The 16159-nt window shown below is 44.4% G+C and overlaps 1 protein-coding gene across 1 annotated transcript in view; it reads right to left on the bottom strand.

Annotated features, from left to right (window-relative positions):
* Positions 1–16159, bottom strand: part of LOC103541609 (aryl hydrocarbon receptor-like) — a 61137-nt gene that overhangs the window by 19030 nt on the left and 25948 nt on the right. Inside the window, 2 exon segments of the mRNA XM_070598071.1 lie at positions 760–849; positions 9501–9622. Coding sequence (XP_070454172.1) covers positions 760–849; positions 9501–9622 — 212 coding nt within the window.

Consider the following 16159-nt stretch of genomic DNA (forward strand, 5'->3'; position numbering starts at 1 on the left):
CTACTGGACCAAATGCTGTCCAAATAAGTTATATTCTTCTTCACTCTTCCCCTTATCCCCCTCCCCACACACAGCATGATCTTCAGGACCCTGTCGTATATAACCATTATCTGCCACTAAACTCAGGGAAAACCACTACATGGTATGGTGATAAATATTGACAAGGTCTGGTATCTAATCTATGAAAAGACAAAGACATTGAAGGGCTTGACAATGGGCCTCCAGGATGGAAGGAGGTGAGGGTAGGTGGAATGAAGACCCCATTTTATAAGGAAAGTCTGAGGGGAAGTAACAGAGCAAGAAGGGTTCAGGAAAACAGCAACGGATCTTGAGGGACTGCAGCATGGGGGGCTGAGGCCAAGGGAGGTGGGCTTCAGAGGGACCACCAGGCAAAATAGAAAAGACTGCCTGGAGGAGTGCTCTCTGCCTCTAACTGGTGGAGCCCCACCCAGTTCTCGTGTGGGAGAGCTGAGGACAGAGGCAAAGGCCCCAGGTGGCCACTCCTCCCTGTGACACAGTGTGTGTGCGCGAGGCTTTGAGATGGAGACCTAGTCTTCTGACTCCCATCATACCTCCCCAGAGATGAGCACCACACCAGCCCGCCCCACTCCTCCCTGTGACACAGTGTGTGTGCGAGGCTTTGAGATGGAGACCTAGTCTTCTGACTCCCATCATACCTCCCCAGAGATGAGCACCACACCAGCCCGCCCCACTCCCCAGACTCACCCAAACTCTTCAATGGAAAATAAAATCACTCACTTGATGAAATCCCAAGTAGTCCTGGACAGTGGGAGAGACGTAGAAAACACAGCCATCTTCTGTAACAGCCATGAGGAAGCCGTCCAGGGCCTGGGGAGAGGCAGAGAAGAGTCAGTTCAGGTTTATTCCTTGTTTTCTCATAAGTTTTGAGGCTACAGAGCTCCTAAGGGCCTGGGCCCACGTCATGAGGTGTTTCTGCTGAGCTTCCTTTTGGTGTGGAGTGCTGCCCAAATCCTGACTTGTCACTTCCTAAAGCAGGTCCCAGGATGGCCAGCCAGTCTGGCTTCTCAAAAATGATGAATAAATGAAAAGCAATAGGATATATTGGAGTATATTAGGAAGCCATTTAGTTTAAAACTAATTCAGCCTGACTTTGTTTTTCCAAAAAAGTATGACGTGGCCTATTGAGCAAGCCCTATACACCTGCTTTAAACATTCACAATGTCCCAAAACCAAGAATGACGCCCTTCAACATAGGGATGTAGCTTACCCCCAAATCAGTAGTTCTTTAAGGATAAGCATCTCTTCCTGAGAATTAAGGATTTATTACCTACCTGCTATGCTCACCTCGTGACCACTTGCCATACCAGCAAAGCAATCTCATGACTATTATAAAAGGGACATTCCTATCATATGTGATGTATGCTCTTTTTTCCAACATGGTATATAACCACACTGTGCATCCTTCCTTGGGGAAGGAAGCCCCCTGGGCTATAGTCCCCAGACCTGGCTCATATAATAAACTCATCCCAATTTTGATTTGTAGATTGATTATGAATTATTTACAGAGACAAAAAGCTCAGCTCAACTATTGCTCATTCACACCAGCTCCTGAGGAAAGGTGAGTGTGTTTGTGTGTGTGTATGTGTCTGAGGCAGCAAAGTAGAGCCAAATATCAGCTTCAGTCTATTGAGAATACTGCAAACTGAACAACAATTAAACAAATGCACACACACATTTTTTTGTTTTCCTCTCTGCATCTCTGTAGTGTGGCCCATCCCTTGGCTAAACTAATCCATTTGTCGCCTCTCACTGTAGGAGATGGACAAAACAGTTCAATATTCTCCACTGGCTGAGGCTACACGTTGGGTTCACCTGGGCAGGGCAGCTAAAAATAGTGCTTGTTCATCCTTTCACCCCTCCTGGGAGCCACTGTATTAGAAACACCAGGAGTATAAATTTTTTTTTTTTAAAGATTTTATTTTTCCTTTTTCTCCCCAAAGCCCCCCAGTACATAGTTATATATTCTTCATTGTGGGTCCTTCTAGTTGTGGCATGTGGGATGCTGCCTCAGCGTGGTTTGATAAGCAGTGCCATGTCCGCGCCCAGGATTCGAACCAACGAAACACTGGGCCGCCTGCAGCGGAGCGTGCGAACTTAACCACTCGGCCACGGGGCCAGCCCCTACACCAGGAGTATAAATTTTTAACCATTTTTCCAGGAGATCCTGGGGAGGCATCCAGCCTTAGGACAAAAAATGTATTTTGGTGATAGTTGAGATGAGTTTTAATTTTAAGCTTTCAGTCAGAAACCTTTTTTCTATACTCATGTCAGGGAGACATGTACCTAAGGTTTAAAGCCACCTCCCAAGATTTCCAGGTAAAAATTACAAACAAATGCTAATTAGGAAAGACGTATTTATTCAGGGAGTATTTATTGAAAGCACAAGTTCCCAAATCTTAGCCTGAGACAAACAACGTGTAAAACAATCTTTGGCTTCCAGGAGAATAGGATTTACATGGGAGATAGGCTCAGTGGCAGTACAGTGAAGCACCAACACAATGCAGTTGGCTGTGGGTTTTGCAGTGAGAGGCCAGGGCAGCCGGGGCCCAGAGTTCATGGGCAAGGTGGGCTGAGAGGCTCAGCGAGGAGCCAAAGCCTGGGCTAGGGCCTGCAGGTGGTTTAGCTTGAAGGAAAAGGGTGCTCCTGGGGGTGGGAGCAGGATGTGTGTGCCAGTTCTGAGGTGCTGAGTGACTTCCATGCACTAAGCGTAGAAAAAGGTATAAAAGGATAAGTACCAAAACGTTCACAGGAGTTACTTCTGGTGGTGTGATTTTTGACTATCTGGACAACTTTTCAACTATGAACAGGTTTACTATTTTTTTTTAAAATAAGGCATGTGGGATTAGGCAGGATTTCAAGACATTCCACGTCCAAGTAGCTCCTTTTAACCTTTGGTCCCCCCAGGGTGGGGACTCTGGGAGCACCACATGTTTTAGGAAAGACGACCAGCAAAAAGAAAGAGGAGTCTTCCTGATATTTGTGTTTCAAAGGCCAAGTCTTTAGGCAGAAAAAAGGGAAAGAATTCATGGATCTAGTCAAGACATCAGCTTGGACAATGCTAGGTGACACGCCATCAGCAGAGTTTCCTGCCCTGAGACTTAAAGAGGTTCTCCAGGCTATGGGAGTATAGACTCAAGGAGAAGTGAAGGAAGCTTACATGCTCAGATGTCCCTGAGAAGCTGGGATGGTGGGGCATGAGGGCTGTCCTCCCCTCATGGGGGATGACAGAAACCCCAAATAGGTTTGAGGGGCTTTAGAGAAAATATTTTTAGTTTCTGCAACTAGGGGTTCTGAGAAAATCTTACTGAGACTTGGGAAGTAGTCTAAAAGAGCGAGCCTTGGAAGTTAATTACTGCTTCATAGACAGTGAGGACTCCAGAGAGGTTTTTCTGACTCTGGAGGTATGTGCTTACAGACCTGGGAACACGGAGTCATCCCTGGTTGTAAAGCTGTAGACAATGGTCTCATCATTCCCCTAGAAAGATTCATTTACATTCCAAATGGTTGGAGTCATAGTTCAGGATCCTTGCCAAGGTTTTTCTCCTTCCTTTCAGGAGGGGAGGGAAATTGCAAGTATATTAAGTGCCCAAGAGTCATATTTTTGCTTTCCTTGCCCATAATGTGACCAATCCAAAGTGGGTCTGCTTCTTGGTGAGCTGAAATCAAAGCCCGCACTAGAAGTGGTTGTCACACAAACACACAGCAAATAAGGAGCCCATGGGGAGTTATTTCCAAACCTGTGGCTCCCTGAGCAAGGGAAAGCAGGGGCCTTTTATTTCAGATGGGTAATGAACATTCAAAAGAGAGAGGTGGGTACTCGCTTGCACAGGTTCAGTTGGAAAACATGCTTCCATATACATCACATGTCATGGTAATAAGGCCTAAGCTCCTCCTGGGGTGGAGACACTAAAATGAAGCAAAGGTAATCTCTTGGGCACTTCTCAATAGATGCAGAGAAGGCATTTGACAAGATACAGCATCCATTTATGATAAAAACTCTAAATAAAATGGGTATATAAGGAAAGTACCTCAACATAATAAAGGCCATATATGACAAACCCACAGCTAATATCACTCTCAATGGAGAAAAACTGATAGCTACCCCTCTAAGAACAGGAACCAGACAAGGATGCCCACTTTCACCACTCTTATTTAACATAGTATTGGAAGTCCTAGCCAGAGCAATCGGGCAAGAAAAAGAAATAAAAGGGATCCAAATTGGAAAGGAAGAAGTGAAACTGTCACTATTTGCAGACTACATGATTTTATAAATAGAAACCCCTAAAGAATCCAATAAAAAACTTTTAGAAATAATAAGTGAATACAGTCAAGTTGCAGGACACAAAATCAACATACAAAAGTGTATGATTTTTCTATGCATTAACAACAAAATAGCAGAAAGAGAGATTAAGAATACAATCCCATTTATAATCACAACAAAAAGAATAAAATAGCTAGGAATAAACTTTAAAGAGGTGAAAGATCTGTACAATGAAAACTATAAAACATTGTTGAAAGAAATTAAAGACGACACAAAGAAACGGAAAGATATTCTGGCTCTTGGATTGGAAGAATTAACATCATAGTTAAAATGTCCATACTTCCTAAATCAATCTACAGATTTGATTCTGGCCCTGATATCAGTTCCCCTACATTAAATCCAGCATATATGGGGTTAAAACTAAAGCACTCTTTCCCTGCATACTCCCTGGGCTCCAGAATCCACTATCCACCATGGAGACAAACAGCCAAGGTTGCCCACCTACAAGGTCCTTTATCATCCTCCTTCCTATGAGCAGCCTCCCAAGGCCGAATGTAGGCTGGTGGGAAAGCTCCAACCAGCGAGGCCACTGACTCCCCCACTCCCTATCTACAAGCAGCCACATTCCTCACAAACCATTAAAACCCCTGGCCTCCCATCCTTCGGGGAGATGAGATGAAATGAGACAAATTTGAGGGCTCACTCTCATCTCCTGGCTGATATCATTCGAAATAAAAACCCTTTCTTGCCATAAGCCTGGTGTTCCAGTTTTTATTTGGCTCCTCCTGTGTGGTGGGTAGGGAATCTATGTTTGTAGGTGTTAACAGATTCAATGCAATCCATATCAAAGATCCAATGACATTTTCCAAAGAAATAGAAGAGAGAATCCTAAAATTTATATGGAGCAACAGAAGACCCCAAATAGCCAAAGGAATCCTGAGAAAAAAAGAACAAAGCTGGAGGTATCACATCCCTGACTTTAAAATATACTACAAAACTATAGTAACCAAAACAGCATGGTACTGCCACAAAAACAGATGCACAGATCAATGGAACAGAATGGAGAGCCCAGAAATAAACCCACACATCTACAGACAGCTAGTTTTTGACAAGGGAGCCGAGAACATACAATAGTTGGTTTATAACATTATATAAATTTCAGATGTACATCATTATATTTCACTTCCTGTGTAGATTACATCATGTTCACCATCCAAAGACTAATTACCATCCATCACCATACACATTTGCCTGATCACCCCTTTCACCTTCCTCCCTCCCCAGTACCCTCTGGTAACCACCAATCCAATCTCTGTCACTATGTGATTGTTTGTTGTTGTTTTTATCTTCTACTTATGAGTGAGATCATACGGTATTTGACTTTCTCCCTCTGACCTATTTTGCTTAGCATAATACCCTGAAGGCCCATCCTTGTCACAAATGGCCAGAATTCATCATTTCTTATGGCTGAGTAGTATTCCATTGTGTATATATACCACATTTGCTTTATCCGTTCATCCCTTGATGGGCACCTAGGTTGCTTCCAAATTTTGGCTATTGTGAATAATGGTGCAATGAACAAAGGGGGGAATGTATCTTTATGCATTCGTGTTTTCAAGTTCTTTGGATAAATACCTAGCAGTGGAATAGCTGGATCGTATGGTAGTTCTATTCTTAATTTTTTGAGGAATCTCTGTACTGTTTTTCATAGTGGCTGCACCAGTTTGCACTCCCACCAACAGTCTATGAGAGTTCCCTTCTCTCCACATCCTCTGCAACACTTGTTGTTTCCTGTCTTGTTAATTATAGCCATTCTGATGAGAGTGAGGTGATATCTCATTGTAATTTTGATTTGCATTTCCCTGGTAGTTAATGATGTTGAACATCCTTTCACGTGCCTGTTGGCCATCTGTAGATCTTCTTTGGAGAAATGTCTGTTCAGATCTTTCGCCCATTTTTTAATTGGGTGGTTAGTATTTTTGTTGTTGAGATGTATGAGTTCTTTATATATTTTGGATATTGACCCCTTATCAGATATATGGTTTGCAAATACATCCTCCCAATTGTTAGGTTGTCTTTTTGTCTTGTTGACCGTTTCCTTTGCTGTGCGAAAGCTTTTTAGTTTGATATAATCTCATTTGTTTATTTTTCTGTTGTTTCCTTTGCCCAGTCAGACATGGTACTTGAAAAAATGTTGCTAAGACCAATGTAGAAGAGCATACTGCCTATGTTTTCTTATAGAAGTACCATGGTTTCAGGTCTTACATTCAGTTCTAATCCATTTTGAGTTGATTTTTGTGTATGATATAAGATAACGGTCTAGTTTCATTCTTTTGCATGTGCATGTTGTTGTTGCTGCTGCTACCATCGTCATTATTATCAGAAGAGTGTGACCATCTCACAAACTGAAGTGTGCAAGAGCCATAGCTCCCTCTGTTTTTCTATAACTGACAAGTAAAAATGCAACTTCCCCCGACATTGGCATTTCCTTAAGGATAAGCATCTCTCCCTAGGCTAGAAATTGATTGCTGTGCTCACCTGTGACCACCCAGCTCAAGACAACAGACCTGCGACCCTGCTGTGCTCAATGGCCATGGTCAGGCCCTTTTGGAAAAAACAAAGTCAGGCCGAATTAGGTTTACACCAAATGGCTTCCTCATATACTCCAATATATCCCATTGCTTCCCATTTCTATTTGTCATGAGTCTCTGCCAAAACTCAAGTGACAGCGGCTGACTCCCTTGCTCTAGCAAGCTCTGAATAAGTAGCCTTTGCTTTTCTCATTTGGTTGGTCTTCATTTATTTCCACAATCCTGAATGCACACATGAGGTTTCTGGAGCAGAGCAGATTAACTATTATACATTTACAAGCAAACAATAACCGTGTGGGGGCCCTGAGCCCTCATTCCCTGCCCCTAGGCAGTGTGATGAAAGTGGAGGTTGTCCTGTTCATTCAAGCCTGTATTATTGCCACCAACTAACTGCCCTGAGCAGCTCAAAGCAATTTTGGAAGCACTTAACTGTTTTTCAAAATTGCTTTTTTTTTTACTTATGTTAAGAAATGCAATCACCAACTGCCGTGAACCAGTTCAAACTCCCCTGCAAGAGCAACGCCTGCCCAGAAGCTGAGAAGTGCCCAAGAGATTACCTTTGCTTCATTTTTTTTTAATTGTGCTAACATACAACAGTATTACAACAGTAAGAATAATCCTGTGGAAGAACATTACATTCTCCTTTCCTATTGTGGTTTTACTATATAATTATTTCAATCATTGTAATAATTCCTTTGTGTACAGTTTCAAATTCTATGTTCCTCTCTTGACTCATTGAGCTCAACTGGGTAAATTATCAACCTGTTAAATTCAGCTTCCCCTCTGTTAAATTCAGTCCCACGCCTCTACATCATTATTATCACAAGCAACAAAACAAACAGAACATCAATAGATTATTCTGTTTAGTTAGCAAACCATTCAGATTTATATTTTATGTCTGGTCTTAGTTCATCATTTCTGTGTCTAGAGTGTTTTTATAAAAATAGAATTATTTAAATTTAGTTTGGTCTTAAATGCCAAACATCTGAATGTGATCCCACAAAATGAAGTCAAATATTTCTTTATCAACTGAAACAAGTTTATTATTATTTTTAGCAACTGAAACTAATTCTCAGCCATTTAAAATGCAACTAAATATGAAGCTGTGATGGTTAATTTTACCTGCCAACTTGGCTAGGCTATGGTGTCCAAATGTTTGGTCAAATACTAGTCTAGATGTTGCTGTGAAGGTATTTCTTTTATTTAGATGTGAATAATATTTAAATTAGTAGACACTTAGTAAAGCAGATTACCTTCCATAATGTGGGTGAGCCGATCAGTAGAAGGACTTAAGACTGAAGTCCCCGGAGGAAGAAGAAATTTTGCCTTCAGATAGCCTTCGGACTCAAGATTGCAAAATCAACTCTTCCCTGGGTCGACAGGCTGCCAGCCTGTTCTGCAGATTTCAGTTTTGCCAGGCCCCACATCACATGAGCCACTTCCTTAAAATCTCTTTCTACACACACCCACACACACATTCTATTGGTTCTGTTTCTCTGGAGAACCATGACTAATACAGAATTTTGGTAATTTGAAACTAAACAAACTAATTTTAAGTTATTCTTTAGGATCGCATTTCAGAAGATGTTTTTGTGTTGAAATTTCTATTTTAAAGGTATAAATATAAAACATTTCAAATTCACTAAAAAGTAAACAGTATAACCAAAAGTCATATATCCAGATTTAACATATGCTAACACTGTCACAAAGTCTTTGTAGCAGGTCTCTTTTTAAATTTAAAAAAATACCTGAAGCATTAAAAATGTAATTCCTTCAGCTTGTGGGTGGGGAGAGGAAACCACAGACTTTTAAGACATGGTAACTGTGCTGAGACTGAATCTTCAGCCAGAAAAAAGCCTAATGATTTTTCTCAACAGATAAACAATGATGCAGTTATCCTTTACGCCACCTCCTCTTTCCTGAAGAAGAGACCCACGTGCTTCTAGGGCCAATCACCCAGTGATTATGCATATTCTTGCTGGATCGTCTGCTGAGGTTTTGTATTTCTGGTTTGTGAGATGAAGATCTGCCAGATTTGTGACACCCAGAACCTGGATTCCTTGCTAAGGTACCAGCAATATATTATATTTAGATAGGAAATTACAGGGAAAGAAATTTCTTAAATGCTCAATAGTAGTAAAAATAAAATATAGTATGGCAACATTTCCATCTACATAAAATATATTTTTCCTTGCTACATTTGTTTCATTACTTGGGATTTGATGGCTTACAGTACAATTTTCACATCCACCCCTCCATCTGAGTCTCATATCCCCTGAGGCAGGCAGAGAAGATGAAGAATCATCCTTGAATAGAGAGGTGACTGCTACTTGACTAGCAAGTGATCATCATGGATTGACATCCAGGGTTTCTGACTCTTCCTACCTCATGTGTGACTCCCGCCCACATGGCACTATGATTATAGTATTGTCCCAAAATGGGAAATTAGATATATAATACTCTATTCAGTCAGAAATTTGACATAATAATTAAAGATAAATTCAACAAGAATTGAAACAAAATGTTTTCTGGAAGGCTCTGAGGTCTGATTCTGTTGTAACCATAACCATTGACAGGGAATAGAGATGGACAATATCATACAATACCTGAAGAAGCAAGTCCCCCTCAGAAAACAGTTCTACATTGACCTGTGGAGAGGTACACTGACTTCCTCGTGGGTTCATGAGTGGGTCAGCTGAGCTGTCTGCATTGCTGTCCTTTAGGGTGGCTGAGAAAGAGAAAAGGTGCCATTATGAATATGTTCTGTCCCCCAGGCATAGAGAGGAGAACCCAGGTGACCCTGGTTCTCAGCTCCGGAATCATCAGTGATATTGGTGGATGTGTTTTCTTCTAAGTTAAAGATTAAAAAGAAGAAAGAAGTCCTCATCTAAAAAACCCCGTTTAACTAGAATGTGCATGATTTTGTGATAGGTGTTCAACATTAAAAACAAGTACACATGCCCTACATTTTCCTCTTAGTCAAGACCACCTTTAGTTTATACAGAAAATACCATCATAACTGAATTGCTGATGTCTTAAGGGAAAGTTGGCCGCAAAGATGCACTGGTAAGCTTGTTAACAATCATTGAAAAGAGAGTCTTTCCTTTTATTATGTGGATTTGGCAACAAAGTGCCAAGCACGGCAGCTTCTGAACATCAGGCAGCGTTCTCCTTGCCAAAGGCAGGACCAAGGGGACTGGGTGAATAGTGAAGATGATTTTTGTAATCAAGTGATTTAGGTTCAAAATACCCATTAATCCAGGTATCACTGTATTATTTTATACACAGTATATATTACCCTTTAGGGACACAAGCTTCCCAAAGGAGGGAAAAAACTGGCCCCCATAGGATAAGCCCCTATCTACCCTGCTTTTTCCCCTGTTACTCTATTTTATTCTCTTCCAAAGAATAGACAAGTTCCTCTTTGTCTACAAACTTGATGCTTTGTCAAATGAATCTTTTTCCTTCTCAAACCTCTTGAAGGAAAAGCACCTGAAATTTGGCAATGATAAACTGTTCAGATTTCTGCCTTTCCATTCAGCTGTTATTTCACTTTGGCCCCCAAATATTTCCTCACATTCCTCATATTTTCCTCTCAAATGTTTACTAAAGAAGGGCTGTGCTTAAGGCTCTGCGAAGAACTGTTGGGATGCTAAGAGATACAATCTTGGAGTTGGAAGTGGTGTGTAGAAATACACATCTCCCTGAAATGCCACTTGGACCATGTGGAGAGCTGTGACCCGAGGTGCACTCTGACCTGGCTGTAGGAGGCACTGCAACCAAGTTGGAGGGAATGAGGTCTGGGATGCCTTCATGGGAGAAGTGGCAGGTGAAACAGACTTTGAAGGACAGGCAAGATTCCAGCTGGCAGTGCTTTCCTTCAGAACCTCATTCCTGAACATCTTTCCCATGACGGGTCTCTCTCACACTCCCATAGACTATCTAGTCAAAAAATGTATGGCTTGTGTGCACCTTGATTCATGCACATGAATGTGCGCCCAGGGTCCTGGTCCTTGTCATGCTGCCCAGAACCTTCCTTCCATTTCTTAATCTTTGAGTCACACTGAACTCTGAGCTCTGCCACCACACATACCCTGAATGGGATGAAAAGCTGCTTCAGGTTTTCATGCTTTTGTCTCCAGTCAAGTCACACATCTCAGCACAAAGTGCCACTATTCCTTCCCACAAGCAGATCCAGCTTGTTCCCTGCACTCATATCAAGTAAACGAAAGATGAGTATAAACCCAAAAAGGTAGTAGGAGGCCTCGAAGACACACATTTCTGGGATACCTTGCATTTAATGCTTTTTGGATTTCAGGACATATGGAAACAAGATAGGAAAGTTTTATAAGATAAAAACCCAAAAGCCACAGAGAAATCTGATGATTCAGCATTTTGTCAACATTTTCCTCTCAGTATCAAATAAGAGGGGGTGATGGGCTGTCGACAGTGGTGCACAAATCATCTTTCACTGGGGTGGCTCAGGAGGGAAGTGTTTATCCCAAAGCCCTAAGCTCCAGGCTGAGGATTCCAGGTTAGTGGCCCAAATCACTCATAGAGGGAACCACTGACAACATTAGAGGAGGTGGTGGTATTGGTGGGGACTGATATTAGCAGCAAACCCAGTCCTGAGGAGTCAGCTGAGCAGCTGCATGGTAAACAGTCTCTTTCAGGACATTCAGAAAAAGAGAAAGTGTGTCCTGGCCAAGAAATAATGGAAGGGTGGAGGAACTGGACTGGATGCCACAGTCAGCCAGAGGAGGAAGCAGGCCACATTTGCTGAGGAGACTACAAGGTCTTTGGGTCACAGAAACACACAAGATGCGACTCAGCCTCCTCAGAACACACACTGACTGCATGAGGTTCTGTGGATGCTGCTGAGTCAGAGCGGGCCAGAGTTTCCTGCTCCCCAGGAGTCCAGAGCTGCCTGAGGGGCTGAAGTCCCCCAAGCCCTAACTCCTCTGCATGATGCTCCAAGCCTCTCTTCTTTTTTCAAGGAATGGAACACTCAACCTTGTATCTGTAACGGACAACTCTCCATAAATCTTCGAGAAGAAACAAGATCCAAGGGTTAAAGTGAAATAAGCAAAACAAATGTTTAATAATCTCATTGGCACAGCTTTTGTTTAAGAAAAGTATTTTACAGCCACAAAAATACCCATTAAGTGATCTGGCTCTGATTCTTGGAAAGAAATCCACAGGCTGTTGGAGCTGCTCCTGCTTGTTGAAGCCAACATCAAAGATGGAGCAGCTATGAGCAACAGCTGAGGCTGGCTTGAAATCAGAGGAGAGCAATTTGTATAGAGAGGTCTGTGAGTCACTTTACTGCTTACTAACTTAAACAAACACCCTTCTCTGTCATCACAGAGCCCTGTGGAAACCAGGGTCATTCCTGCCTCTGTGCCCTGGGCCAGAACCACTGGAGTGGCCCTGGGTCAGATGCTGCTGGAGATGTGGTTGGTTGTCTGGGGAGGATAAAGGTGTAGGAGGGGGAGGGTGGTGCTGGGGAAGGAATTCAACCAAAGAGCAGCCTCACACTGAGATATTCAGAGAAATGGGAAGTTCCTCTCTTCAGAATGAGACATTTGGGCCAGGCCTCAGGCTGACAGGGATTCAGAATGCCTGCACACTTCCAGTTCTGCACCATCCCACAGAGATGCTCCAACTCTCCTCAGGCTCCTGAGCCTCCCTCCATGCTGAGGGCTCATGTGCTCCTTCAGTGAGCAGAGCATCCCTAGTCATGCTGTCCCGAGTTCCCAGAGGAGTGTGGGTGGTGGGTTCCTCTTCAGCCAGTGGTCTCTCTCTTTAGGGAGATGTGGCAATGCACTTTCCCCCCATCTTTCCAGCAGAATCTCCTTATCTGCTTTCTCTATAGGACAGTGAGCCCCAGCCAGTCTGAGACCCAAGTGATGGGCTATTCAGTCTCCTCTAACTTGAGTTCCTGGCTTCAAACTGCCTCATCCCACATGGTGAAAGAGGCTCTACCCGGTGCAGTGGAAGCAGCTTCAGCCCTGGCTCTGTCTCTTGCTGCTGTGCCACCTTTGGAGAGTCCCTGAGCTCTCTCAGCCTCACTGTCTTCATCTGTACTAGGGGACGATGACAGTGCTTTAGAGAGTCAGATAAAATACCTAAACGAAAAGCCTGGCCATAGAGGATGCTCAATGGACACTAATTCTTTCTCACTGAGAATAAATTAAATAATATGAAAATTATATAATACTGAGTCACTGAGAAAGAGGAAGAAACTGGATAGCTGGACTTGGTGAGCATACATCAGATGAACATGGGTTAACAATTTAGTTATGAAACTGTTGACACATGACGTAGGAAGCTTCTGTCTGCTGTGGAAATGGGTGGGGGCAGGGAACTGCTCCCCAGAAGCGGCTGGATGTATCTACCTCATTTACCGACACTCTGGTGCCTGGATAGCGAAATGGCGTGAGGGGAGGTGGCATTGAGGAGAGGAGAGAAGGATCATGATGGACACAACGTGGTCCGAACAAACAAAATCAGAATGTACCAGAGAATATTCCCCGAGTCACGCAGCTCTTGATTCAAAGCCCACTTAGGTCAACTCGAGACATTTAGGTCAACTGCACCTCTTTTGGTTCAGTGATTGCATTACAGCAGATCAGAAGTAGCAAATGTGCAGGTGAGGGGAGCTCCCTTGTGCTGGGGAGAGGGCACTACAGGAATGTGGATGAGGCTCTGTTCACACACCCTGCTCCCCGGAGGCTCTGTCCACAAGTCCCGCTCCCAGGAACTTTGGGGCAGGCGGCAGTAGGAGGGGTGACCAATGGGCAGTGTCCCGAGCGGTGGGGGTAGTGGGTGGAGAGAAATCTCACCCTTACCGGGTCAGAACAAATCGCTGCTCTACAGCCCCCTGGCCTCTGTAGAGCCACTCCCGGCATCACTGCAGCCCCTGGGGGCACCAGTGCCTCTTCTAACTGCAGGCCTGGAGGCCCCTCTTTGTTTTTGTTGTTGCTGTGCTTTCCAGGTAGCCAGAGTAGAGCATGGTGTGGACCCTCGCTGCTCAAGGTGTAGTCTGGGACTGGGAGCATCTCTTGGGAGCCTAGAGATACAGGTTTGCGGGCAACGCCCAGACACAGTGACTCAGGATCTGCATTTAGTGTGGCCCACAGGTACATGCAAGATGAAGTTCAGAATGTGCTGGTGTGGCCTTGGCCAGGCCTGCTCCTCTGCTCGTGCTGCCAGCATTGCTGCTCTCCCAGGGCAAGGTAAGCTTCTCACTTCTGACAGTGGACATTGTTTGAAGAGCAAGCGCCTTTGGTGTCGAGGGAGATGAGCTCTCTGGGACTCCCCTTTTCTTTGCCCACAGCTTATGTCCCTGGCAGGTTTTGACAGGCAGATGCTCCATGAAGAGGCTGCAGGCTGTACATGTGGCCTGTAAGCAAATCAAGGGAAGCATCCTCTCACCCTGCGTTCTCCTCATTGCTCCCACAAGTGGACACAAGTTGGCTTCAGCTGATCCCAGCCTGTGGGTGAAGTTGCTGAGGATGGTGCAGCAGAGAGACTGAGAGAACCTGGGCCTTGGGGCCAGCACTGTCCCTGAGCCACTCTCCCTGGGGAGATCCTGAGGTGAGTTACTACATGGTAGCAGCTTGAGTCAGGGTTTCTGCTACTGGCAGCCCAAAGGGTTCTAAATGAAACATACTTACTGATAAAAGCATAAAAAATGGATTGAAAGGACCAACGAGACCTATGAGGTTCAGAGCCAGGGATTTTAGGGGGAGGGTGCAAGGATGAGGCTTGTGGGAGAGAAACCTGGGAGGCTCGCAGAAGAGTTGGTGCTGAGGGGTGAGCCCGGTTCGCTGTGGAAAGGTGGAGGGGGTGGCGATTTGCTGATGATGGGTCCTGAGTCGGGAGTTGGGGTGGGGGTAGCGCTGGGAGAGGGATCGGGCACGGGGATGCCGAGAGCCTGAGAGTGTGTGGAGACAGTCAGGGTGAGGATGATGGGGGTCTGGGACAGCAACAAGGCAGGTGATGAGCAGGGAAGCTGTGAGCGTGGGAGGGAAGGAGCATGCTAGGGCCCACTGATGCCTACAGCGAGGGGTTTGGGGTCTTCCCGTGGGGTAGACGGGGCAGGGGCTTTGAGGCGGGGCCCTCCTGACTTTGCCCCAACTGAGGGATCCAGGTTGGCAGGGGCCTCCGTGTTCTCAGGGCTCTTTAACGTTGATGCAGGAGGAGGGGAGCACGGAGCCCAGATGTGTCCTTGTCCCTGGAGAGACTGTAACTGGGCCATGCCTCCAGGTGCCTTCTCTCCAGCCATGCTCTTGAGGCAGTCAATGGGAGTTTCTAGAAATGCCATGTGCAGACACTCATTTATATTTAACTGTAAGTCTATGTAATTTAATTTTTAATAATGGCTTTGTTTAACCATCAATAGCAAAATTCCCGAAAATTTAACATTGGCTCTCGTGAACTGGTACAAGCCAGCCCCAGCACACCACAGGATCCTGCTTCAGCCCGTCTCTGGGCTGAACACACAGGGACTGCAGAATGAATGGGGAGAAGCCCTGGCCAGCAGATATCACCCATCTCCGGACACATGCTATGGGTTATACTCACAGATGCTCTTCCTCTGTGATGGGACGGCAGTCATGGCACCACGGGTGGCTCCCAGTCACCTCCTTTTGCTACTATTATAGAGATCTTGCATTTTTCTAATATGTGGTCATGAATACACACGCAATTGCACCTCACCACACCCTACACAGCTGTTCTCGCCGATATTAACAGCCTTGGAGTGGTAGGTCTTTGATTACGGGCTTCCTGCAGGTCAGCTGAGAAACCACCCAAAGGAGGGAGGAGGTATGGCAGGTCTAACAGCAGACCTCTGGGTGAAACTTCACCTCTTCCCTCCCTTGAATCTCTGAGAAGGTCAGAATAAAATTTAGAAATGAATACACCTCAATTCTTCCAATGTTACTGAATGTTTTCCATGTTCCAGGCACTGAACTGGGTTTCCAAGATGAACCAGCCACGTCCCTGCCTTTGAGGAACTCCCTGCCTAGACTAGCATCTACACTTTCAGCGGCTGTGTACCAAACATTTATTACAATTTAAAGTAATGCAAATTAAATGTGACTTCAATTTAATGATAACTTTATAAAAATGAAATGCATGATGCGGTTTGCAAACTTTCACCACAGTGACAATTATCCAGTTAAGCATTTTTTCTTACTCTTTATTTACTCTAGAAAATTTGAGACATTAGGTACGGCAGCACATTCTGGTGGCCCTA

Source organism: Equus przewalskii, chromosome 27, assembly GCF_037783145.1.
Source record: "Equus przewalskii isolate Varuska chromosome 27, EquPr2, whole genome shotgun sequence".
NCBI classification, from domain to species: domain Eukaryota; kingdom Metazoa; phylum Chordata; class Mammalia; order Perissodactyla; family Equidae; genus Equus; species Equus przewalskii.